General features: G+C 48.8%; 1 protein-coding gene across 2 annotated transcripts in view; it reads right to left on the reverse strand.

Moving 5' to 3' along the window:
- PPP1R36 (protein phosphatase 1 regulatory subunit 36) overlaps positions 1-27,737 on the reverse strand; it is a 42,512-nt gene that overhangs the window by 13,838 nt on the left and 937 nt on the right. Inside the window, exons 2-6 of one of the 2 annotated variants that reach the window (XM_073638672.1) lie at positions 15,263-15,327; positions 10,801-10,928; positions 9,799-9,868; positions 7,470-7,568; positions 6,409-6,549 (exon numbers count right to left, since the gene is read on the reverse strand). In XM_073638672.1, the coding sequence (XP_073494773.1) occupies positions 6,409-6,549; positions 7,470-7,568; positions 9,799-9,868; positions 10,801-10,928; positions 15,263-15,327 (503 nt within the window). The remainder of the gene's footprint in view (positions 1-6,408; positions 6,550-7,469; positions 7,569-9,798; positions 9,869-10,800; positions 10,929-15,262; positions 15,328-27,737) is intronic. The other variant, XM_073638673.1, reaches the window with a different exon arrangement.

Here is a 27,737-nt window from a genome sequence, read left to right on the forward strand (position 1 = left end):
GTTTGAAATCGATACAGAGGTTTTTGGGTTTCGCCAAGTATTACAAAAAATTCATTAAGAATTTTTCTATAATTGTTAAGCCGCTGACCGATCTCACCAGGAAAGGTGCGAATACGGTCCAGTGGACTACTGAGGCCATTGAAGCTTTTGTGTATCTCAAGGAGAGGTTCAGTTCTGCCCCCATCCTTATGCACCCTGATGAGACCAAGCCTTTTTTGGTCGAGGTTGATGCTTCTTCGGTGGGGGTCGGTTTTGTCTCAGGAGAACAAGGATGGGGTTCATCCCTGTGCTTTTTTTTTCAAAAAAATTTTCAGAAACCGAACTTAATTACGATGTTGGTAATCGGGAATTGCTGGCTATCGAACTCGCATTTGAACATTGGCGTCATTTCTTGGAAGGTGCTAAATTTCCCATTCAGGTTTTCACTGATCATAAGAATCTGATCTATCTAGATGCTGCCAAGCGCTTGAATGCCCGTCAGGCTAAGTGGGCACTTTTTATTTTGCGGTTTAATTTTTCTGTTACTTACATCCCGGGTACTAAGAATGTTAAAGCTGATGCTTTATCTCGTAGCTTTTCTCCCATGGTTGGTACCGAGGAGGAGGAGAGCATTTTACAGGAAGGAGTTGTGATAGCAGCATTGGACTCTATTGTGGAAGATGGGATTCTGAAAGCCCAGGAGGATGCCCCATCTAACACTCCCCATGGGAGGTTGTTTGTACCTAGAACCTTTAGGAGAGAGTTGTTTGTGGAGTATCATGAGTCTCGGTTGGCAGGTCATCCAGGAATTTCTGAGACCAAGAGACTGGTAGGTCACAGATTTTGGTGGCCTGGGTGGCAGAAGGAAATCATTAAATGGGTGCGTCAATGTACGGTGTGTGCTAGATCAAAGGCTTCACATGCTTCTGCTGCGGGGTTGCTTTGCCCTCTGGAGGTTCCTAGTGCACCTTGGACGCATCTTGCAATGGATTTTATTACTGACCTTCCTGTGTCTGAGGGTTTCACTGTCATCTGGGTGGTCGTGGACCGTTTTAGCAAGATGTGTCACTTGGTTCCTTTCATTAAACTACCCTGCGCTAAGACACTCGCTAAAGCTTTTGTCCAGGAAATTGTCAGACTCCATGGTGTTCCCACAGACATTGTTTCTGATAGGGGATCTCAGTTTGTGGCTCGTTTTTGGCGTGCCTTTTGTGACAGGTTGGGAGTCCATTTGTCATTTTCATCTGGGAATCATCCTGAGTCTAATGGACAGACTGAAAGAAAGAACCAGGATGTTGAGCAGTTTTTGCGTTGTTTTGTGGCAGACAATCAAGAGGGGTGGTCTGAGCTTCTGCCACTTGCTGAATTTGCTCTTAACAACCATACATCCTCTTCTGCTGGGTGTTCTCCGTTTTTTTGTTGTACTGGGAGACATCCGTCGTTTGGTTCGTTCTCCAAATTGGTGTCGGCTGTGCCGGAGGAGGAGAATTTTTCCGGTGATTTGGAGAGAGTTTGGACTGATGTACGTTGTAATCTTCAGGAGGCTAACGAAAAGTTCAAGAAGTATTTTAACAGGAAACGTCAAGAGGTTTTGTTTACGGTTGGTGACATGGTTTGGTTGTCCTCAAAGAATCTGCGGTTGAGGATTCCTTCTAAGAAATTGGGTCCGAAGTTTGTGGGACCATTTAAGGTGCTTCAGGTGGTTAACCAGTCTGCTGTTAGGTTGGAGGTTCCCACCTCCTGGAAGATTAGTCCGGTGTTTCATGTTTCCTTGTTGAAAAAAGCTGATGTATCGGATAGGGATGCCACTGTCACAGTTCCTCCGGTGGTGGAAGACGGTGAATATGAAATTTCTCGTATCCTGAATTCCAGAAGGTATAGAGGGAGATTGCAGTATCTCGTCGCTTGGAAAGGTTTCGGTCCTGAGGATAACTCCTGCGTAAGGGCAGATGATGTCTCTGCTCCTAGACTTATCAGAGCGTTTCACAGGAGGTTCCCTGATAGGCCTGGGCCTGGAGGATCCGGAGGATCCTCATAGAAGAGGGGGTACTGTTAGAACCCTCCTGTTAGTTTTTTCTATTTTGTGGTCACGTGACCTGCTGCCTATTTATTCCAGCTCCGCCCTTCTGGCTTTGCTGGACTTCAGTGTTACTTTGACTCTTAATCTAGCCAGGTGCTTTGTACCTCTCTCTATAGTTTGCTTGGTCCTTGGACCTCTAAGTATTTTTGTCTTTTTGCTCCGCTACAACTTCTGTTAGGAGGTGTCCAATTTTGTCCCAGTCCTTAGTACTTTTAGGGACCCCTCCCTTATATCTATAGGTCTGCGTTCAAACTAGCTGAGTCCGAAGGCGGGTCTGTTCACAAGGAACAGGTTGCCCGCTGCATCGTAGGGAATCAGCTTAGTCCTATTGTAGGGACAGTTTTCCTATCTTTCCTTAGTTCTTGTAGCAGATCATAACAAGATGCTCTGAACTGCTACAGTAAATGAATCTTCCCTCGGCTTGGTGGACCTCCTGGCGAAACTTGACCATCTTTACCTGGTCTACCTGCATAGATTCAGGGATGGATGTGTTGAGGAGAGCTATAGGCTCAAATACTTAATTAACCTCAAGGCATAGGAGATTGAGAGAAAAGACCCACAAAGTGTATTATTTCACCTTACATAAGGTTGTTTAGATCAAAAGATGGCTGCCATTTCCTGTTTCATCACGCAATGCTCTGTTTTGGGAGGAAGCTGCAGTCTATAGAAGGACTAACCCACCTTGATGACCTTATGGACTACGCCCCTTGATGATCTCATGGACCAACCCACCTTGATGACCTCATGTACTATGCCCCCTGATGACCTCATGGACTATGCCCCCTGATGACCTCATGGACTACGCCCCCTGATGACCTCATGGACTACGCCCCCTGATGACCTCATGGATCACGGCCCCTGATGACCTCACGGACTACGCCCCCTGATGACCTAGGGACTGCGCCCCCGGATGACCTCATGGACCACGACCACACGTACTAACCAATCAGTACACCTGGTTATTCACATTCTGAGCTAACCGAGCCCACATACAGTGTTAATATAAGTCTATGTTCGGGTTGAATAAACACACTTGGAGCTGTGCCATAGCTGATCAAGGAGAGCTTACATCCGACTGTGTGTGTGTGTCTGATGTTATTCTTTCTTGCATGCACTTGATCATATCCATTAGGCCAGGAGCAGGCAACTAGTGAACATACCAAAGTGTTCACCCTAACAGATGCTGAGGCAAGGACCTGGGGAGAGACCGACCTTTGGAAGGTTGGTGCAAGGCGTGGAGCAGGCGGAAGGAGGAGGAGACGCCGGACCAGGGCAGGAGGCAGAGACGCTGATGCTACAGTAATATCTGCATCTTGGACCGTTCTAGGAATAATGTCCCCCATTCTAGTGTAATATAAGCATCCTGGAGCCTTCCGGTAATAATGTCCCCCATGCTAGTGTAATATCCGCATCTTAGACCCTTCTAGGAATAATGTCCCCCATTCTAGTGTAATATCCGCATCTTGGACCCTTCTAGGAATAATGTCCCCCATTCTAGTGTAATATCCGCATCTTGGACCCTTCTAGGAATAATGTCCCCCATTCTAGTGTAATATCCGCATCCTAGAACCTTCCAGTAATAATGTCCCCCATTCTAGGGTAATACCGCATCTTGGACCCTTCTAGGAATAATGTCCCCTACCCTGGGCCCCTTACCATAGTAATGTCCCCCATCCTGGGCCCTTTCAGTAATAAGTTCCTCCATTCTAGTTTGAGGTCCCCACCCTGGACCCTTCCAGTAATAATGCCCCCCATCCTGGGCCCCTTTCTGGTGTAATGTCCCAGCTCCTGGGTCCATCCTGTAGTAATGCTCCCTGTTCTTCTGCTGTTCTCTAACACATTTAATGCATTTCAGCAGAATGTGCCAGCTGAAATAAGCACGAGCGTCAGCAAGTTCCCCTTTGGCCCAGGTCAAACTCACTGCGACCGTGATCGTTATGCACCTCGTAGTCTGTGTGGGCATTGCTTTGATAGGGCAAAATACAGGCTACCTAAACCAGCAACCTGTCCTCTAAGAAAACAGGCAGAGGCAGCTTTGTCTCTGCAGTATCAGAGGAGCGCTAGGATTCAGAGACCCGGCCAGCTGCACACTGGCACTTGCAAGCATGTGCTCTTTGCCTAGGAAACTGGCCACTTCTAAAATGGCCAATAACTTTGGCAATGAACAGTAATCTGTGAAATTAAAAATCCCTCCGTTCTTGAGGACAGAAAGGATTTTTAATAAGAGGTCATTTACAAAGTTGCTAGTTTTTACAAGCACTTTGCGATTTTACCCATTTAATAAAAAAGAGACAAACCTCTTTAAGGGGGCAAAGTCACATAATGAAGACACCAGACACATTTTAGGAAGAGGGACTGATACAAATTTTGGATAGGGGCCCAGAAATTGAACGTATTCCTCTGAATGCAGAAATACAAGTAGGATATATAAACAGATGTCAGGACTTGTCTCAAAACTGCTGAGTAAAGACTCCTCAGCAGAAAACAAAGCTTTAATAAGTGTCTCCAACCGGCGCTCCTTTCTAAAATGGCCTTACTGTTGGTGCAAGTACAAGTAAACCTCTCCCTACAACGAGCAAAGACGCCGCCCGTCCTTACATGATCCCAGTTTGGCCTGTGCACAAGTATGTAAACAGTTAACAAACAATGGGGAGCAAAATGCCAGCAAAATACGTTCTAAACAACAGTGCCAACGCAAAGAAAAGGCTTTATACCGCCACATCAGTGCAAAATACACCGATCCGGATGACTGAAAGCAAAAAGACTACACAAAATGGACAAAAGACGCGGTGTAGTTCCAGATTCAGTCATCAGGTTTGTGCTTTTTGAAAGGAACAAACACAAAGATAAAAGACAACATCCTTGTGTATCTATTCTACAGCCTTAAAGGGGGTTTCCAGAATCACAGTAATTATGCTCTATTCTTAAGTCCCCCATATATATATTAGATTAAAGTAGGAGGAATCCGGCGATTTAAACTTGTAAATCTATATGGGGGCCTCCCGACTCTTCTCCTACAGATGATGTCAGGGTGTAATTTCAAAAGTCGATCCTTTTGTTTTCAGGAGAGATAAGTTGTCTGACATCAGCTTACTCCTCTCTCCCCATGTAAAACACATGAACACTCGGTAGAGTCAAGTGCTCACTTGTATGGGGAAGTAGAAAGAGATAGCAGCCTGGCGAGCGATCGTTTGACTGATATCATTTGTATGGTGGTAATGAATATCAGATCGGAGGCGGTCTGATTCTGTTCACCCCCCATTGATCAGGTTTTAAAGGGTCGGAACTGTTTGACCTTTTAATTGTTTGCTCTGCAGTACCTAGTCAATCAATATTGTGATACCCCCCAAAAAAACCTTTAAGGTATTTTTGGCTTATGTTCATTTGGTCAATGATGGGGAAAAAAAGGATTGGGCATGTTGAATTACATGGCTAGTGTTAGGGCTCATGTATGCCACTTAGTGCAGTTTTATCTTGTATACAGATGTAAAAGGACTTCTATATCGAATCACTAAATGCATGGTGCATTAAATCACTACAGGCCATTCATTCACATGCCTGCTACATGATATTACATTTTTTCAAACAGCTTCTATGGGAGAGTATTGTGGGCATGCTCTGTGACCTATGCAGAGGTCTATGTGCAGTGCAATGAAGGAGGCGATCTCTACAAAACAGAAGTATCAGTAGTCAGTGAAAAACTGCAAGATTTCAGGATTTTCATTTAAAGAAGCACTTCCATGAAAGTTTTGTCCTCGTAATATATTGCAATCATCATATTATATAGCACTGTGTACTTACAGTTGCTCATTTTGCCTTTCTACCCAGATAATTCTTCTGTTTTCCATTAGGTTTCTGACATCACGTTATTAAAAACTGACTAGCTGAATCCTTCTAAGCTCTATGTAGAAACAGGAGGTCAATTTTCTCTGCACAAGTCATGAGTCACTGCAAAAGTTGCTGGCAGGAGGACGAGGGAGCAGATGGGTCAGGAGTTGAAGAAGGCAATGAGTCCTGCAAGGAAAAGAGACTTCCTGCTTCTACATGGAGCAGAGAAAAGAGAAGAATTAGCTGGGTAGAAAGGCAAAAGGAGCAATTGTAAGTACACAGAGCTATGTAATAGGATGACTGCAATATATTAAGGGGATAAAAGCTTTGATGGGAGTGCTTCTTTAATATAGCTAGTGATATGGAAAATGAACCAAAAACATGTCTCCTATTGTAGGATCTGGAAGATAACCATTATGACTGCTTATAAGTTATACTGGGAAATGCTATGATGTTCTCCTTTATATACCCCTTATGGGTGGTATAGATAATGGCACATTTGTTATCTATGGATATCATACTTTCCACATGCCAAATGATGTTGTTTGTCCATTCCCTCTCCAAGTACAAGAACAGAGTATTTAAAAGCAAGGTGCTTCATTGCAACTTCTAGTGTCTTATTAAGGGTCGCCATCTCTTCCTCTTCTAGAACTTTTGGTCTCCTAGGAAAAGCAAGAATATTTTACAGGTTAAACACAGAATCATTCTAAAAATGAAGAAACATTTTAAATACATTTCATTTCTTAATTTGCCCTGATAATTTACAGCCTATATTATATTTCAGAGCTGCATTCACAATTTTGCAAGCTTCAGAGCTGAAATTGCTTGGAACATTCCATACATTGATGATTTTAATTTTGTAAACTGTTATACAAGCACTGTCATTTATTATAGAGAAGGCTAAGTCTTTCTGTGAATCATAAGGGCTCAGCTAAGTTAAAGGGGTTGTGTTTTTTTTCTTATTTAAATGCATGTATTTTTTTCTTACATAAATTCATGTATTTGGGGCTAAAAATATTTTTTGTAATTGGGTTTCTTTAAAAAAAATTGCACTGTTTGCCTTTTATAGCCTCTTTGTTGCATTATCTATTGCTGGCTGCTGAGTGAGTTAACTGAGAATCGGTCAGTCAGCCCACTATGCAGATCTGATGGTGAGTTTGTAACTCTATTATAGGACTTTTCTGAGCTCTCCACACCTGATTTATGACCACAGACCACATCAAAGTTGAATGTTAAGAGAAACAAAAACCCTGTAACATCCAAACGGTGCAAAATTTTTAATGAAACCCAATTGCAAAAAATATTTTTAGATGCATATGCATGCATTTACGTTAAAAGAAATAAAAATGTCCCGAAAGCAGACAATCCCTTTAAGACAGCCCTCTATTAAGCAGAGTGGAGAGGTGCCATCAGCCTGTCTGTGAATTACATCAATACTGCGTTTCCTTTGCAGGGATAGCCAATGTGACACTCCCTCAGTTTCACAAGACAACCCCTTTAAGGATGTGTCTCATATTTATACAGAATCCCAGTACAACAAAAAACTTTTTTTTATCCCTACATCATACATAAAAACACTTACGGCAGAAAAGATTTGGGTTGTTTACTACGTGACTGTTTAATCAAAAAGCAATACAAGTAGTTAATCAGAACCATGAGGAAATCATCAAGTTGCTGGGATCTAAATATAAAAGGATGTAATAAATAATTAATACAAAACATGATAATTATTCATTTTTTTACCTGCAAGATAAACTATTGCACATGAAGATGCAATGACCTTCTCATGTCCGACCGATCATTGACTGATTACTTAAATGTGAAGAATTCATGGTCATTGGCCAGAGGGGCAGCACAACTCCGACACGACTTGCCGAAATGAAGGCACCGAGGATAAATCTCAGCAACTCATGCATAATGCTGGCAGGGACAGTCCCGTCCATCATCCATCATCAATGCAAAGAACAATATTTAAATTAATTTTAGGATTGTAAGGGGCAGATTGGAGGTCTCGGTGTCCTCTGCAATCAGGCTGAGTACATGGCTCCCCAACAAGATACCAAAGAGAGCAGGAAAACTGAGCAGCCTGAGCTTTATCCTATGTCCTGTATGGAGGCACTTAAGTTCTTAATGTTACTAAACATAATGCGACTTCAGCATATGCACAATCTGTTCCCTGGCGCGTCTGGGCTCATGTCACCAACCAGAAAAATCCTGGACTCACTGACACTGTATCGGTCATATCTACTACTCCCCCAGTTCTCTCCATGAGCTGCACACTCACACCGCTGTTATGGCGGCTCCACTCTACTTGCACACTATTCTTTTAGTTCAGACCCTCACCCACTACTGCTGCCTATCGCACTCTTCCTGGATGGTCCTCTACTGAGCATATCCTCCAGACCCTCACCTAGTACTAGTGCCTATCGCACTCTTCCTGTACAGTTCCAGCAGAGCATATCGTCCAGACCCTCACCCTGTACTGGTGCCTATTGCACTTTTCCCATACACTACCCCCTTGAACATATCCTCCAGACCCTCACCCCGTACTGGTGCCTTTCGTACTCTTCCTGGATGATCCCATCCTGAGCTTATCCTTCAGACCCTCACCCACTGCTGGTGTCTATCACACTCTTTCTGTACAGTTTTCCCTGAGCATATTCTCCAGATCTTCATCCACTACTGGAGCCTATCACACTCTTCCTGAACTCTCCGCTCCTAAGCATATCCTCCAGACCCTCACCCACTAATGGTGCCTATTGCACTTTCCTGTACAGTTCTCACCTGAACATATCCTCCAGACCCTCACCCACTAGTGGTGCCTATCACACTCTTTCTGGATGGTCCCCTCCTAAACATATCCTCCAGGCCCTCTCCCACCAGTCACCTTGGTTACCTGGGCAGAGCCCTCCTGGAACTTCTAACTACACTCTGCAGTGCCGACCATTGCCTCACTAAAACGCTAGGAAACTCAGGCGGTTATCCCTTTTTCCAGCCGTTGGACAGTAAAGTAGTTTCCTTCTGACTTGTTAAGAAAACCTCCAACTTTCCAGACATTTCCAGAGCTTTTTGCACCACAAACTTGTTATAATGCACTTCATTCTTGTCATCAGCCGTTATCCCTGGCACGCCCCAGCTGCTGTGAAGACCACGCACTGGCGCCATTTTAAATATGTCTTTTATAAATAAGAGAAATATCCACATATGGAATGAGAGAAGTGCAATTACATGGACAACATATCCCACATAACCTCATCACCCAACATGTCAACACTTTAAACGTTTGGAGTTTGATTGTACAAGGGGGAGTTCCAGCCAAACACAACAGAAGTGGTTGTCCACCTTTGGGAACAATTTTTTTTAGTTTAATTAAATTCATGTAATCGAGGCTAAAAATCATTTTAGTAATTGGGTCTCATAAAAAATGTTGCCCCGTTTGCCTCATATAGCCTTGCTAACTGCAAAATGAGCTAACTGGTTACCATCAGTCAACTCGCTATACCTCTCTGATGGTGAGTTTGTGACTCTTTCGTCACTCTTTTTTTTATGAGCTCTTTTCAGCTGATTTATAACCACAGACCACATCAAAGTTTAATGTGCAGGGAAAAAAAACTTGTAAAATCCAATCGGTGCATACATTTTTCGAAAATAAATTTAGCACCAAATACGGGCCAGGACGAGGTGTAGGCAGGGTAGGCACCCGCCTAGGGTGCTACCTCCTGCCTCCCAGAGAGGGGTCCACCGTTTAAAAAAAAACAAACAAAAAAAACCCTGACATTGCTGAATGCCTGCGGCCGCCTGGCTCTTTCATTCGGCCGCAGGCATTCAGCACAGCGATGGCCGAAGCGCGGGCACAGTGAGCAGTGTCAGTGAGTAATGTGATTTATGTTTTATTTGTGGATTGGACGTACCTGAGAATGCTGGAAAATCCAAAAGTAAAGTAAAGTCGTTCTTGTTCTTCTATCAAGTTTAATGCCACTCCTGGAAAACAGTGGATTCATGGATTCATACGTAACGTGTGTTCTCAAGTTTTCTCATTTCATAAACAAACATCATTAATCTGGCATCTGATGATCACTTGGATCTGCCACAACATTATCATTGGTGAAGGGTCTGACCTATGGGACTTCTGCTGATCGCAGCCACCCGCCCCGTACAGAACTGCAACAAAATCCCATCCATTCCTTGTTCTAGACTGTACATCAACTATATATTAATTTACTCTTTTGAGGGGAACTATGGCCGACCACTTACCCCTATAGGCAAGAGAATACGAATAAATTAGGCAGCGATATAACTTGAAACTTATGGCTCTCCCCCACGCAAAATCTGTCATACTTATCACTGGATATTTGTAATACTGTATCCTACAATTATTCGTCATTAGCCAAGACTTCTTGGCGAATATGAAATTGTAGGATATTGTATATTTTTAGGTAATCTTTAGTGCTTTTATATTGAACCCAACATTTGTAATGGGTCTTGTGGCTGAGGAATATTTTGGGCTTCATCAAGCTCTAGGTCCAGGGTGCTACCACACCTTCTGCATCCTGGATGTTCCCTTCCTGAACATATCCTCCAGGCCCTTGCCCACTAGTCACCTTGATCACCTGGCCGCTACCCTCCTGGTGCCTAGTCCTACTTCTCTTGAGCCTGCTTGTCCTTGACTCTTCTAGCCCACTCCCGCCACATCATTATGACCCCACTTACTCTAACTGGGGTGCATAATCTTTCTCTAGGACTCCCCGAGGGTTGGTTTCATCTGCCCATTGAGACAGTGGGAACTCTAGGAAATTCAGGTGGTTGTCCCTTTTTGGACCATTAGACAGCAAGGTAGCTTTCTTCTATATATACATGTACCCTGTATACACATGCCTCTGAGATTTTATACATATAACATGAATGACACTTACTTTTGACATCATCTAGAGTCACAAATTCATGTTGTCCCTTCTTGTTATGTTTAGGAGATTTAGTCATTCTGTCAGTGGTACTTCTTTCCGGAGATTTAGATCCAGGTCCCCATCGAAAGTCTGATCGTCTTAAATAATAATGAAGTAGGACACAAACGTTTACAAAAAATGATAAAATGCATCCAGCGGTAATATAAATCCAAACACTGAACATTTGAGTCATTTCCCAATTGCATTACTGTTGTGTTCACTTAAATATAAGATTTTTAGCATTTTGATCAAATTGTGTGAACCCACCTGCCACAACAAGGTCACCTAATTCAGAGGGGTTCTTACACTGACATTATGTCTTTGTATACGTTTTCAATGTATAGAAGTTGGGCAGCAAAGTACAATCCTAAAGAAAGAAGCTTAGAACAGCTCTTTAAGGCAATGGATCAGTCATTCTTTCAAAATCTTCCTGAACATCAAGGAAGCTCCTGGAGTAAAGGGGGATCTACTATACTCCAGGGAAAATCAGAAAGTCTCCTCGGCCCTACTGAACCTGCCTGAAACCTCACGGACAACAGCTATTCCAAGTGGTTTCTTCAATCAGGGAGACAGGCAATAATTGTGTTTGGAGAAGCGGGTAATGGGTGTTGAGGGGCATAGTTTAGAAAAGGGTTTGGCTGTGATATAAATTTGCCAGATACTTTTCATTAATTTTTACCATAAAAATGTTGTCAAGTACGGGATAAACCAAAAAAGACCATGATATCATAGGTATTATATTAAGTTCCTTGACCCCAGTTCAAAATCTACAACACGACCCCAATCTATTATATATTTGTAATACAGGTGTCCTCTCAGAGGTCTCTGACCATTCATGAACCAGGCGAGGTTTTTGAACCTTCATGGTCCAGGACACTTGTTATTTCCACACCCCCAATATCATACATCATCTTAATGTCCACATTTTTAATGAGGATTGACCACATATCAGAATTGACCTTTTTTTTTTTCCTCGAAAATAGTTGAATCAATGACGATCACTGTTCTAAAGCTCTGATTGACAGTTCATCCACATTAATCATTGGAAAACCTCTTAAGAAAAAAAGCAATAATACATTTAGTCTATTTTTAACAATACGGAAGTCATCCAGTGCACGGTAAAATGGCATCACTAGCTACATTGAACCAGCTAAAAAACAGACTCATCAATCTCTACGGGTCAATGTCCCTCTCTGTCCCTCCTGCTTATATATGGGTTATCTCCCAGCTCTGCACACCATGGAAGGAGGAATGCCCTTCTCCATGTTGGAGTACATGTTTTACCCAGCTTTTCCTGGAGCAGATAAACTCAGAGACGGCTGAACAGTAGATGAGTTATACCATGATCCATCTCTTCTCCGACTTTAAATATCACTCAACGTAAAGCAATGGTCTATTGTAAAGTCCTGCCAGATGATGGGCTATAAATGGACTTTTGTGGTCTGGCAAGGCCGGCTAAGCTGCTGGAAATCTAATACTGTAAGGCCAGGATCCGCCAGTGCCAAGATATTATCATATTGTAAATTCTCCAATGTTCCAGTCATTGCAACAGAATAGATGTGATAATAGAAGACAGATCAGAACATGTGTTCCAGAAGATTATTTGCTATGCAAAAAGCAAACCAGAAGTAGTGTGCTGCTATAAGGCTGCCATTGTTCAGCTGCGACCACAGAAATACACCAGTTATGCACTTCTGATCCCTTATGCTGGGTCCACAATGTCTACGAGATAACTGCACATAGATAAAGTATTGCACCCGTCAGATATTACCCACTATGCAAAAACGGGCTCTATTTAGTTGGCGGCTACATGCAAACTATATTCGCAACATGATGCCATTTATCAGTATTTTCTTCTCTCTTTAAATTCCACAATTGCATGATGGCTGAGGGTCCTGGCAGTGGGACCCCACGCTATCATGCTTTTAACTCTTCCTGTGATTGGTGATAAATTTTGCTCAAGATCCATTCCATTGTTTTTGAAAGGAAGGAGAATTTAATAGGTCCTTAGGATTTATCACCTATAACAACAGGTAGTGATAAATCCATGATTGCAGGGTGTCCCTCTGCCAGGACCCCATCAATCAAGAGACTGGTGAAAAGAATGGGTCCATAGGATAGTCAGAAGAGAATACTGTGCATTTATACTTATGTAATATGGCCCCATGATGGGAGCCCAGTTAGCGCATCACACCAGTTAGATAGGTCCCTTTTTGCATTATTGGTAATACCTAGGGGGTGTAATACTTTATATACGTTAGGTATTGGAAGTAAATATCTGGAAGACTTATTTTAGTCCACATTGGCTCTAGATTGATTTTTTTTGTGTAGCAAATAATCTGCTGTAACACATATTCTGGTATCCGGTTATCCACATCTGTTAATATAGGATCTATCCACAATTTGGCTGATCAATGAATGATTTCTGGGGATCCTATCCTATGGCTATGCGGCATTGACGCAGCTAGCTACTAACGGCGCAGTCACTCTGGGACCACTTACTCATGAGGCCCACCCTTAACTGTTAGCGCCACAGTCAAAACCTCTAGTAGAGCAGGGAGCCATGGGCTCCTGGATTAGATCCCTTGAGCTTATCTTTTGTGGTGGTTGGCATCTCTTTCCGTCGTGCCACAGGAGACACACCTTTTCTCTGGGTGTTTGGGTTCTGCTATTCTGGCTGCAGTCTGTCCAACTTAACACAGGTGTTTTCATTTGTCTGCCTATCACCTTTCGGATGAGGCTTTATATTCTGTTCCCATACCCACTTTTTCTGCTGTTGATTGATTCTTTTGGATGTTCTGCGATTTTGTTGGTATTTAGAGCCAATCTGCGAAATGCCAGCTAAGGGTTTTCGCTTTGCTGTTTCTTTGCTATACGTTGCACCTATTTTCTGTTCATCTTTCAGAAGTAGACATGATATTTGTTAAGAATACTTGCTTTATTCTTTATTTGGTATTTCATTATTTACTTTACTCACTCTGGGAACTTTCCTTTGTTCAGCACACTTCTTGTACATAATTCATACTCTGCTCTGCCCTCTGGTTCGTTAGGGGGAACGTGAAGCAACTCGACGGCCTTTTAGGCAGTCTAGATCCGAGTTGCGAGTCTGTGGTTAGGGCTATCTCTGCTCACGCAGATACAATTAGGGACTGCGGTGTCAGGATATCTAGTCTGTACAGGAATCAGCAAGGTCGGTTGCAGTTTTTTTAGCATATTACCTATTTTCCCAAGTGAGTTACTACACAAGCATAACACCATTCTCCATCTTGTAGGATGCCGGTCAGTTTAGGCCTGCATCCTACAAAATGGCAGGGTCAACACAGGAAGTTAGCATCTCGGAGCGTGCAGTGCAATGACATCACCATATTGCCCCATGTGCACTTGATCGCTAGCTGGGTAGGAAAAAACTTGGCTGGTGGATTTATGTGGATCGAAGGTTAGGTGAGTAAAAAATTTTTTGCTGGTGCGTTTATCATTTTAAGCAGCCACTTGGGCCACTATTAATTTTTAGAGGTGGGGTACCTAGGGGGCATTATTAAATATTAAGGCCAAACTTAATGTTTTTATGGAGGGCGGTATTACTTTTTAAGGGGGCAATTTTATTTTCTGGGGCGCACTTCTGGCATTCTTATATGTTAAGAAGATGTTATGCGGCACTTGGTGCTTTATTGCTTTATAGAGCGCACTCTGAGAAATTGTACTTTATAAGGGAAAGTTAGGGCATGATTATTTTAGGAGCAGTGCTACTGTTTGGGGACTCATAGGAGATCACTACTACTGTGTGGGGCAATAGAAAAATGGCGCTTTTGCTGTGTTCCGCACCATTAACATTTGAGGCACAGTAAAGGGCACTGTTTAGCACTGATATTATTGTTTTCAGGAGTGGCTCTATTTTGGGGGTAAATTATAGTAATGACGCAATTGTTTCTGAAGTATTTGAAGGCACAGATCCAATACAAAGTTTGTGGGAACTTTACCATTTGTCCATATGAAGATATTTTTGCACCAAAGTCATTGAAAGTTGTGGTCCAACCATAAAAAGGATTTGTCCGGGTCTTATATTTCAGCTCACACACCATTTAATAGGGCCGTTTGAACATGGCTGCTGAGCCTGTGCCCCAGCCTATATACGGCTGGGGCACAGGCTCAGCAGCCATGTTCAAACGGCCCTATTAAATGGTGTGTGAGCTGAAATATAAGATATAACTGTAGGACTAAAATGCATGGTATAGGTTTACTTTTTGCATCCAGTTGTAGGTGACTCTGCTTTCAATACGGATGAAGCAGTTATATCCTAACATACAGTAGCCTGATATATCCAGGACTCTCGTATTCTCTGTACATTCATCCTAGATTTGACATCGCCAGAGCCTTAGTAACACTCAATCCTGTCCAGCATCTTCCTTGCAGAAAATACATTTAAAAAATGTACCTTGTAAATTCAAGTGTTTTCGTTTCCTCTTTCCAGTACCATTTTCCTGGAGGAACTTTTGTTGCCTGTAGGTAAAATGATGAAGAAACATATCATCTAGATTTTAGCTGTTCCCATGGTACAGACTCTAGGCAACTGAGAAGGACATTTTCTGCCGCTTTTTCATTAAAGCAAAAATTACCAATAGATATGCACTCCATTAATAGAAACCCATACCTGGCAGGGCAACATTAGGGCTAGTATGACCTAAGCACTTTTGAAGATGCCACAAATGGCTTGGCAACTGAGACTATTGATCACCACAACTGAAAAATCAGAGCCTGGCTGTGCGGCTGCAGCATGAATCAGAGCCTTGCTGTGCGGCTGCAGCATGAATCAGAGCTTGGCTGTGCTGTTGCAGCATGAATCAGAGCTTGGCTGTGCAGCTGCAGCATGAATCAGAGCCCGGCTGTGCGGTTGCAGCATGAATCAGATCCTGGCTGTGCGGCTGCAGCATGAATCAGAGCCTGGCTGTGCGGTTGCAACATGAATCAGAGCCTGGCTGTGCGGCTGCAGCATGAATCAGAGCCTTGCTGTGCGGCTGCAGCATAAATAAGAGCCTGGCTGTGCGGTTGCAACATGAATCAGAGCCTGGCTGTGTGGCTGCAGCATGAATCAGAGCCTGGCTGTGCGATTACAGCATGAATCAGAGCCTGGCTGCGAGGTTGCAGCATGAATCAGAGCCCGGCTGTGAGGTTGCAGCATGAATCAGAGCCTGACTGGGCAGTTGCAGCATGAATCAGAGCCCGGCTGTGCGGCTGCAGCATGAATCAGAGCCCGGCTGTGAGGTTGCAGCATGAATCAGAGCCTGGATGTGCGGTTGCAGCATGAATCAGAGCCCGGCTGTGCGGCTACAGCATGAAACAGAGCCTGGCTGTGCGGTTGCAGCATGAATCAGAGCCTGGCTGTGCGGCTGCAGCATGAATCAGAGCCTGGCTGTGCGGTTGCAGCATGAATCACAGCCTGGGTGTGCGGCTGCAGCATGAATCAGAGTCTGGCTGTGCGGCTGCAGCATGAATCAGAGCCTGGCTGTGCGGCTGCAGTATGAATCAGAGCCTGGCTGTGCGGCTGCAGTATGAATCAGAGCCTGGCTGTGCGGCTACAGCATGAATCAGAGCCTGGCTGTGCGGTTGCAGCATGAATCAGAGCCTGGCTGTGCGGCTGCAGCATGAATCAGAGCCTGGCTGTGCGGTTGCAGCATGAATCAGAGCCTGGGTGTGCGGCTGCAGCATGAATCAGAGCCTGGCTGTGCAGTAACAGCATGAATCAGAGCCTGGCTGTGCGGTTACAGCATGAATCAGAGCCTGGCTGTGCGGTTGCAGCATGAATCAGAGCCTGGTTGTGCGGCTGCAGCATGAATCAGAGCCTGGCTGTGCGGCTGCAGCATGAATCAGAGCCTGGCTGTGCGATTGCAGCATGAATCAGAGCCTGGCTGTGCGGTTACAGCATGAATCAGAGCCTGGCTGTGCGGTTGCAGCATGAATCAGAGCCTGACTGTGCGGTTGCAGCATGAATCAGAGCCTGACTGTGCAGTTGCAGCATGAATCAGAGCCTGACTGTGCAGTTGCAGCATGAATCAGAGCCTGACTGTGCGGTTGCAGCATGAATCAAAGCCCGGCAGTGAGGTTGCAGCATGAATCAGAGCCTGACTGGGCAGTTGCAGCATGAATCAGAGCCTGACTGTGCAGTTGCAGCATGAATCAGAGCCCGGCTGTGAGGTTGCAGCATGAATCAGAGCCTGACTGGGCAGTTGCAGCATGAATCAGAACCTGACTGTGCGGTTGCAGCATGAATCAGAGCCTGGCTGTGCGCTTGCAGCATGAATCAGAGCCTGACTGTGCAGTTGCAGCATGAATCAGAGCCTGGCTGTGCGGTTGCAGCATGAATCAGAGCCCGGCTGTGCGGTTGCAGCATGAATCAGAGCCCGGCTGTGCGGCTGCAGCATGAATTACAGCCCGCTGTGCGGCTGCAGCATGAATCAGAGCCTGGCTGTCCGGCTGCAGCATGAATCAGAGCCTGGCTGTGCGGCTGCAGCATGAATCAGAGCCTGGCTGTACGGTTGCAGCATGAATCAGAGCCTGGCTGTGCGGCTGCAGCATGAATCAGAGCCTGGCTGTGCGGTTGCAGCATGAATCAGAGCCTGGCTGTGCGGCTGCAGCATGAATCAGAGCCTGGCTGTGCGGTAACAGCATGAATCAGAGCCTGGCTGTGCGGTTACAGCATGAATCAGAGCCTGGCTGTGCGGTTGCAGCATGAATCAGAGCCTGATTATGCGGCTGCAGCATGAATCAGAGCCTGGCTGTGCGGCTGCAGCATGAATCAGAGCCTTGCTGTGCGGCTGCAGCATGAATCAGAGCCTGGCTGTGCGGTTGCAGTATGAATCAGAGCTTGGCTGTGCTGTTGCAGCATGAATCAGAGCCCGGCTGTGCGGCTGCAGCATGAATCAGAGCCCGGCTGTGCGGTTGCAGCATGAATCAGAGCCTGGCTGTGCGGCTGCAGCATGAATCAGAGCCTGGCTGTGCGGTTGCAACATGAATCAGAGCCTGGCTGTGCGGCTGCAGCATGAATCAGAGCCTTGCTGTGCGGCTGCAGCATAAATCAGAGCCCGGCTGTGCGGTTGCAACATGAATCAGAGCCTGGCTGTGTGGCTGCAGCATGAATCAGAGCCTGGCTGTGCGATTACAGCATGAATCAGAGCCTGGCTGTGAGGTTGCAGCATGAATCAGAGCCCGGCTGTGAGGTTGCAGCATGAATCAGAGCCCGACTGGGCAGTTGCAGCATGAATCAGAGCCCGGCTGTGCGGCTGCAGCATGAATCAGAGCCCGGCTGTGAGGTTGCAGCATGAATCAGAACCTGGATGTGCGGTTGCAGCATGAATCAGAGCCCGGCTATGCGGCTACAGCATGAAACAGAGCCTGGCTGTGCGGTTGCAGCATGAATCAGAGCCTGGCTGTGCGGCTGCAGCATGAATCAGAGCCTGGCTGTGCGGTTGCAGCATGAATCAGAGCCTGGGTGTGCGGCTGCAGCATGAATCAGAGCCTGGCTGTGCGGCTGCAGTATGAATCAGAGCCTGGCTGTGCGGCTGCAGCATGAATCAGAGCCTGGCTGTGCGGTTGCAGCATGAATCAGAGCCTGGCTGTGCGGCTGCAGCATGAGTCAGAGCCTGGCTGTGCGGGTGCAGTATGAATCAGAGCCTGGCTGTGCGGTTGCAGCATGAATCAGAGCCTGGCTGTGCGGCTGCAGCATGAATCAGAGCCTGGCTGTGCGGTTGCAGCATGAATCAGAGCCTGGGTGTGCGGCTGCAGCATGAATCAGAGCCTGACTGTGCAGTAACAGCATGAATCAGAGCCTGGCTGTGCGGTTGCAGCATGAATCAGAGCCTGGTTGTGCGGCTGCAGCATGAATCAGAGCCTGGCTGTGCGGCTGCAGCATGAATCAGAGCCTGGCTGTGCGATTGCAGCATGAATCAGAGCCTGGCTGTGCGGTTACAGCATGAATCAGAGCCTGGCTGTGCGGTTGCAGCATGAATCAGAGCCTGGTTGTGCGGTTGCAGCATGAATCAGAGCCTGACTGTGCAGTTGCAGCATGAATCAGAGCCTGACTGTGCAGTTGCAGCATGAATCAGAGCCTGACTGTGCGGTTGCAGCATGAATCAAAGCCCGGCAGTGAGGTTGCAGCATGAATCAGAGCCTGACTGGGCAGTTGCAGCATGAATCAGAGCCCGGCTGTGAGGTTGCAGCATGAATCAGAGCCTGACTGGGCAGTTGCAGCATGAATCAGAACCTGACTGTGCGTTTGCAGCATGAATCAGAGCGTGGTTGTGCGCTTGCAGCATGAATCAGAGCCTGACTGTGCAGTTGCAGCATGAATCAGAGCCTGGCTGTGCGGTTGCAGCATGAATCAGAGCCCGGCTGTGCGGTTGCAGCATGAATCAGAGCCCGGCTGTGCTGCTGCAGCATGAATCACAGCCCGCTGTGCGGCTGCAGCATGAATCAGAGCCTGGCTGTGCGGCTGCAGCATGAATCAGAGCCTGGCTGTCCGGCTGCAGCATGAATCAGAGCCTGGCTGTGCGGCTGCAGCATGAATCAGAGCCTGGCTGTGCGGTTGCAGCATGAATCAGAGCCCGGCTGTGCGGCTGCAGCATGAATTACAGCCCGCTGTGCGGCTGCAGCATGAATCAGAGCCTGGCTGTCCGGCTGCAGCATGAATCAGAGCCTGGCTGTGCGGCTGCAGCATGAATCAGAGCCTGGCTGTACGGTTGCAGCATGAATCAGAGCCTGGCTGTGCGGCTGCAGCATGAATCAGAGCCTGGCTGTGCGGTTGCAGCATGAATCAGAGCCTGGCTGTGCGGCTGCAGCATGAATCAGAGCCTGGCTGTGCGGTAACAGCATGAATCAGAGCCTGGCTGTGCGGTTACAGCATGAATCAGAGCCTGGCTGTGCGGTTGCAGCATGAATCAGAGCCTGATTATGCGGCTGCAGCATGAATCAGAGCCTGGCTGTGCGGCTGCAGCATGAATCAGAGCCTTGCTGTGCGGCTGCAGCATGAATCAGAGCCTGGCTGTGCGGTTGCAGTATGAATCAGAGCTTGGCTGTGCTGTTGCAGCATGAATCAGAGCCCGGCTGTGCGGCTGCAGCATGAATCAGAGCCCGGCTGTGCGGTTGCAGCATGAATCAGAGCCTGGCTGTGCGGCTGCAGCATGAATCAGAGCCTGGCTGTGCGGTTGCAACATGAATCAGAGCCTGGCTGTGCGGCTGCAGCATGAATCAGAGCCTTGCTGTGCGGCTGCAGCATAAATCAGAGCCCGGCTGTGCGGTTGCAACATGAATCAGAGCCTGGCTGTGTGGCTGCAGCATGAATCAGAGCCTGGCTGTGCGATTACAGCATGAATCAGAGCCTGGCTGTGAGGTTGCAGCATGAATCAGAGCCCGGCTGTGAGGTTGCAGCATGAATCAGAGCCCGACTGGGCAGTTGCAGCATGAATCAGAGCCCGGCTGTGCGGCTGCAGCATGAATCAGAGCCCGGCTGTGAGGTTGCAGCATGAATCAGAACCTGGATGTGCGGTTGCAGCATGAATCAGAGCCCGGCTATGCGGCTACAGCATGAAACAGAGCCTGGCTGTGCGGTTGCAGCATGAATCAGAGCCTGGCTGTGCGGCTGCAGCATGAATCAGAGCCTGGCTGTGCGGTTGCAGCATGAATCAGAGCCTGGGTGTGCGGCTGCAGCATGAATCAGAGCCTGGCTGTGCGGCTGCAGTATGAATCAGAGCCTGGCTGTGCGGCTGCAGCATGAATCAGAGCCTGGCTGTGCGGTTGCAGCATGAATCAGAGCCTGGCTGTGCGGCTGCAGCATGAGTCAGAGCCTGGCTGTGCGGGTGCAGTATGAATCAGAGCCTGGCTGTGCGGTTGCAGCATGAATCAGAGCCTGGCTGTGCGGCTGCAGCATGAATCAGAGCCTGGCTGTGCGGTTGCAGCATGAATCAGAGCCTGGGTGTGCGGCTGCAGCATGAATCAGAGCCTGACTGTGCAGTAACAGCATGAATCAGAGCCTGGCTGTGCGGTTGCAGCATGAATCAGAGCCTGGTTGTGCGGCTGCAGCATGAATCAGAGCCTGGCTGTGCGGCTGCAGCATGAATCAGAGCCTGGCTGTGCGATTGCAGCATGAATCAGAGCCTGGCTGTGCGGTTACAGCATGAATCAGAGCCTGGCTGTGCGGTTGCAGCATGAATCAGAGCCTGGTTGTGCGGTTGCAGCATGAATCAGAGCCTGACTGTGCAGTTGCAGCATGAATCAGAGCCTGACTGTGCAGTTGCAGCATGAATCAGAGCCTGACTGTGCGGTTGCAGCATGAATCAAAGCCCGGCAGTGAGGTTGCAGCATGAATCAGAGCCTGACTGGGCAGTTGCAGCATGAATCAGAGCCCGGCTGTGAGGTTGCAGCATGAATCAGAGCCTGACTGGGCAGTTGCAGCATGAATCAGAACCTGACTGTGCGTTTGCAGCATGAATCAGAGCGTGGTTGTGCGCTTGCAGCATGAATCAGAGCCTGACTGTGCAGTTGCAGCATGAATCAGAGCCTGGCTGTGCGGTTGCAGCATGAATCAGAGCCCGGCTGTGCGGTTGCAGCATGAATCAGAGCCCGGCTGTGCTGCTGCAGCATGAATCACAGCCCGCTGTGCGGCTGCAGCATGAATCAGAGCCTGGCTGTGCGGCTGCAGCATGAATCAGAGCCTGGCTGTCCGGCTGCAGCATGAATCAGAGCCTGGCTGTGCGGCTGCAGCATGAATCAGAGCCTGGCTGTGCGGTTGCAGCATGAATCAGAGCCTGGCTGTGCGGCTGCAGCATGAATCAGAGCCTGGCTGTGCGGTTGCAGCATGAATCAGAGCCTGGCTGTGCGGCTGCAGCATGAATCAGAGCCTGGCTGTGCGGTAACAGCATGAATCAGAGCCTGGCTGTGCGGTTACAGCATGAATCAGAGCCTGGCTGTGCGGTTGCAGCATGAATCAGAGCCTGATTGTGCGGCTGCAGCATGAATCAGAGCCTGACTGTGCGGCTGCAGCATGAATCAGAGCCTGGCTGTGCGATTGCAGCATGAATCAGAGTCTGGCTGTGCGGTTACAGCATGAATCAGATCCTGGCTGTGCGGTAACAGCATGAATCAGAGCCTGACTGTGCAGTTGCAGCATGAATCAGAGCCTGACTGTGCAGTTGCAGCATGAATCAGAGCCTGACTGTGCAGTTGCAGCATGAATCAGAGCCCGACTGTGCAGTTGCAGCATGAATCAGAGCCCGGCTGTGAGGTTGCAGCATGAATCAGAGCCTGACTGTGCAGTTGCAGCATGAATCAGAGCCTGGCTGTGCGGTTGCAGCATGAATCAGAGCCTGATTGTGCGGCTGCAGCATGAATCAGAGCCTGACTGTGCGGCTGCAGCATGAATCAGAGCCTGGCTGTGCGATTGCAGCATGAATCAGAGCCTGGCTGTGCGGTTACAGCATGAATCAGATCCTGGCTGTGCGGTAACAGCATGAATCAGAGCCTGACTGTGCAGTTGCAGCATGAATCAGAGCCTGACTGTGCAGTTGCAGCATGAATCAGAGCCTGACTGTGCAGTTGCAGCATGAATCAGAGCCCGACTGTGCAGTTGCAGCATGAATCAGAGCCCAGCTGTGAGGTTGCAGCATGAATCAGAGCCTGACTGTGCAGTTGCAGCATGAATCAGAGCCTGACTGTGCGGTTGCAGCATGAATCAGAGCCTGGCTGTGCGGTTGCAGCATGAATCAGAGCCTGGCTGTGCGGCTGCAGCATGAATCAGAGCCTGGCTGTGCAGCTGCAGCATGAACCAGAGCCTGGCGATGCGGCTGCAGCATGAATCAGAGCCTGGCTGTGCGGTTGCAGCATGAATCAGAGCCAGGCTGTGCAGCTGCAGCATGAATCAGAGCCTGGCTGTGCGGTTGCAGCATGAATCAGAGCCTGGCTGTGCGGCTGCAGCATGAATTAGAGCCTGGCTGTGAGGTTGCAGCATGAATCAGAGCCTGGCTGTGCGGCTGCAGCATGAATCAGAGCCTGGCTGTGCGGCTGCAGCATGAATCAGAGCCTGGCTGTGCGGCTGCAGCATGAATCTGAGCCTGGCTGTGCAGCTGTAGCATGAATCAGAGCCTGGCTGTGCGGCTGCAGCATGAATCAGAGCCTGGCTGTGCGGTTGCAGCATGAATCAGAGCCTGGCTGTGTGGCTGCAGCATGAATCAGAGCCCTGCTGTGCGGCTGCAGCATGAATCAGAGCCTGGTTGTGCGGTTGCAGCATATATCATAGCCTGGCCTGACTGCGTGGTATGAATCAGAACAGGGGCGGAAACTGACAGCTTGGGGCCCCTGTGCAAGAAATATGTCTGGACCCCCCTCGTTTCATGGCGACAAAGCTACAGATATATATATATAGCCACATATATATATCTTACATAGTCTCCTTTATTATGTATATTGCTGCCCCTTATTACACAGTGCCCTCTCTTGTTATGTACAGCACTGTCCCTTACATATCGGATTATCTATAGCGCCCTGTTTTTTATTACATACCGTCCTCTCTTGTTAGATGTATAATGCAATTGTGGCGCCCCTGAGGGTTCAGTCGCCACAGATGTACTACAACTGGTGGTGCCTCACTCTCTGGTAAGGAAAGGAGTACAGCCCGGGACCCCAACACCTGCATCCAACACTACACTGCTCCAGGCCGGCTGGAAGGGCAAGATGCACTGTGTTCTGCTGAGCCCTGTCCCTGGCTGGAGTAGGGGGAACCAGAGTGAGGGGGAACCAAGTAGTGGGTGTGGGTGGAGGAAGGAGTTTAGGGGAGCATTTGTTAGGAGTATAAATAGGGGATCCATCTTAGTTAGAGTGAGTGTGCAGTGAGTAAGGAGAGAGTTCGGAGTCTAGTGAGAGGAGCAGGTGATCTGCAGGAGCTCTGCTCCAGGTTGGGCCTAGTGAATGAGGCCCAGCAGAGGAGAGAAGAGGAGGGGAGCAGAGGAGGAAGGCTCCAGTAACTGAAGGGGTCCCAGGGGTACGGAAGGAGCAGGAAGCCACCCGTACGCTCTAATCTGTCAAGTGTCAGAGGGACCAGGCCGCAAGAAGGGAACCGGTCCCTGAGCTAGACGTGTCACTTCAAGTCTCGGCTAGGAAACCGGAGGCTTCTGACTTTTATGGTGCAGTTGCCATACTCGCATCCAAGTAGCCAAGAAAGGTAGCCGTGTAGGATCAGGGAACTCCAGGTGACCCTGAAGGATCCGAGGACGTCATCTTGGGACTCAGTTTGTGAGGCGCAGGGCAGGAGGGAGAGACCCAGCGCGGAAAGTCGGCTGAGGAAAGGAACATATAGAAAGGGGGTCGCGATAAGTACTCTCGAATTGCTGGAGGGACTTCTGAATCCCTGCTTGGTGAACGCAGCGCGACGCGGGAAGCGGTAACCTGTATAGTGTACCTGAGGAATCTAAAAAGAACTCCTGAGTAAAATCGGACGACTGCACTCCACTGTCTCTGTCGGTTATTGCCGCTGAGCCATCATCCCTCCTAGGTTACAATGCCCTACATCCCTTCTATCAACTCTGCCCCGGGGGCCCGCTCCAACTATGGGGAGCAGAAACATCCCAGCTGCCATCCCATCACCCCCGGAGGTCTGCAGCAGTGCTGGTAACTATTACCAGAAACCACAGGTGGCGTCACGAGACAAACTGTTAACAAAAACACTAAAACCCCTTTTTAAAGAGTGACCCAGAGGACGGGCCCGGGAGCCAACTGCCACGACATCCCAAGAAGGTAAAGGCCCGGGTACCGAGTCTCCCCCATATATCCCCCTGGGCGAGACATCACTCTTTCCTGGCGTCACGAACAGGATTTCGTGCCCGTTCCCACCGGGTACTGTGTGCCTTATTTGAACTGTATATCTTCACTGAATGTGGCGCCCGCCCCAGAAGAACAGGCACCATTATGTGCGTACTCAAAGACAACAAGGAATCACCTCCCATCGTGGGCAGGGTTCCAGAATAGCGCCAATAGGGAGGCCGGCCCCAAGCAACAGTGACCATGTATGTAGATGTGTCTGTCAAAGTGGGGGAGCCGCTCCTGGGAGTGACCGACAACAGGCTGCCATGGAACCGCCCCCGAAAGGGGAGAGGAGGAGGAGAGAAGAAGTGGAGACAGGGTGTGGTCTTAACCAGTCTAGACAGACTGCACCCGGCAGCCAGCATGGAAGGAGGTCAGGACCAAACCTCTGCCTCTGGCCTGCCGGAGTTGGCGACCCCTCTCACCCTGGAGGGGGCAATTGTTAAGCTGTCCCCGGAGGAGACCGAATTCCTCCAAGGCGAGGTACAGGAGCTGAGCCAGCAGCTGGAAAAGGCCCAGCAAGCGACGATCGCCAGGTGGAAAACGGAGCTGCTGGCGAAGATCGCAGCACGGCGGCGGCCAGCGTGGCGTGCCACCAGCAGCACCCCGGCCCAGGCGGAGCCAGATGAACGCCAGGAGGTCGCATCCAGCACAGGACCAGGTAGGAGAAGTTCCCCCGTCCCGGGCGCTGAAAGCGCTGACCTGCTCCTGGGCCTCCTACATCACCCTCAGTCCCCAGCCACGTACACCCTGGAGCAGCTGCTAAGCCCGGAACCTCCACCCCCGGGCGCTGACTCCGCGGACCTCTTGCTCGGCTCCCTCCCGGAACAGCCAGCCCTGGCACCCGAGTGGGTGTACGGAGCTCCCTCGTTTGACTGGTCTGCCAAGTTCGAGGACCTGCAGCAACGCCCTCTTCTCCCCGCACCAGCGCCCCCGGCCGCCCGCCATGAAGGAGAAGAGTATAGGTGGGACAACCGGGGGGGGGGCCTGATGGGGTTTCCGCAGGCGACCCAGGCCCAAGCCCTGCAGAGGGAGGAGTTCTGCAGGGAGAAGCTCCGGCAGCTAGCAAAGGAGCGGCGCACCTGGCGGGTGCGCTCTGAGTAATTGGAGGCCAGAAGCAAGGCCGCCAAAGCGCAAGTACGCCAAAATGAGTCCATTCGGCCTAGTCCCCAGGAGGAGGGACTAATAGTCAAGTTCAACCAAGAAGCCGGATGGGGCTTTATTCGCGACCCAGAATTCGACCGGGACATTTTTGTAAACAGGCGGGATGTCGAGTCCCACCTACAACAAGGACACCCTGACCGAAATTTATACCCTGGTGACTATGTCTCCTACACCAGGCACCATGGGGAACGCGGGTAGTAAGCCCTCCGAGTCCATCGCGTGTTTAAGGAGGACGAGGACATGCCCCTGCAGCCTGAGGCTGATGACGCGGCCGGGTCAGTCGGCGAGCACCAGGAACATCCCCAGTGGGGATACCACTACGGAGCGCAGTAGATGGAACTGAACTGAACTTGAACTGTACATAAGTTGCCCGGAAGGGTGAAGTGACTTAGTGTTTGTTGCCCAGTTACACGTAAGGGTCCAAAGACTGACAGGCTGAGGACTGTGAGCAGCCAAAGACTTACACCTGTGGATAGTTGCGCTTCTTGAAGTGCTCTTTATTGGTTTTATATACACAACCACAGACCTCAGAACAGAAACCCGTTTGGCGTGGCCGAAGACGAGGTCCAGAACCTGGATCACTTATGCCCTGCGGCCACGCCCAGGGCCTACGTTGAGCTTTTTCGGACGGGTCCCTCATGCTGCTGATTTTGCACCTTGTTGAAAAAAAATGGACACCTGGTTAGAGATCGCGCTGTAGCCGGCTGAAAATGTTTTATAAAAGAAATGTTTTAGTTTTATAATGTTTGATAAAAGTACCTGCAACGTTCAAGTAATGTGCCTCCCATAAAGGGAAGAAAAAGTTATGATCAATCTTATATGAGAATGCATTCTAAAATTTTTGCATGTCTAAAATACCCTGTTTTGCTCTGTTCCAGCCCACGGACGTGCTGTGTTTTACCAAGGGGGAGTGTGGCGCCCCTGAGGATTCAGTCGCCACAGAGGTACTACAACTGGTGGTGCCTCACTCTCTGGTAAGGAAAGAAGAACAGCCCGGGACCCCAACACCGGCATCTAACACTACACTGCTCCAGGCTGGCTGGAAGGGCAAGATGCACTGATCACCACAACTGAAAAGTTAGAGCCTGGCTGTGCGGCTGCAGAATGAATCAGAGCCTGGCTGTGCGGTTGCAGCATGAATCAGAGCCCGGCTCTGCGGCTGCAGCATGAACCAGAGCCTAGCTGTGAGGTTGCAGCATGAATCAGAGCCTGGCTGTGCGGCTGCAGCATGAATTAGAACCCGGCTGTGTGGCTGCAGCATGAATCAGAGCCTAGCTGTGAGGCTGCAGCATGAATCAGAGCCTGGCTGTGTGGCTGCAGCATGAATCAGAGCCTGGCTGTGCGGTTGCAGCATGAATCAGAGCCTGGCTGTGCGGTTGCAGCATGAATCAGAGCCTGGCTGTGCGGTTGCAGCATGAATCAGAGCCTGGCTGTGCGGTTGCAGCATGAATCAGAGCTTGGCTGTGCGGTTGCAGCATGAATCAGAGCTTGGTTGTGCGGTTGCAGCATGAATCAGAGCCTGGCTGTGTGGCTGCAGCATGAATCAGAGCCTGACTGTGCGGTTGCAGCTTGAATCAGAGCCTGGCTGTGCAGTTGCAGCATGAATCAGAGCTTGGCTGTGCGGTTGCAGCATGAATCAGAGCTTGGTTGTGCGGTTGCAGCATGAATCAGAGCCCGGCTGTGCGGTTGCAGCATGGATCAGAGCCTGGCTGTGCGGTTGCAGCGTGAATCAAAGCCCGGCTGTGTGGTTGCAGCATGAATCAGAGCCTGGCTGTGCGGTTGCAGCATGAATCAGAGCCTGGCTGTGCGGCTGCAGCATGAATCAGAGCCTGGCTGTGCGGTTGCAGCTTGAATCACAGCCTGGCTGTGCGGTTGCAGCATGAATCAGAGCCTGGCTGTGCGGT

Source organism: Phyllobates terribilis, unplaced genomic scaffold, assembly GCF_046119375.1.
Source record: "Phyllobates terribilis strain yellow unplaced genomic scaffold, ASM4611937v1 Scaffold_7__3_contigs__length_470593459, whole genome shotgun sequence".
Lineage (NCBI taxonomy): Eukaryota > Metazoa > Chordata > Amphibia > Anura > Dendrobatidae > Phyllobates > Phyllobates terribilis.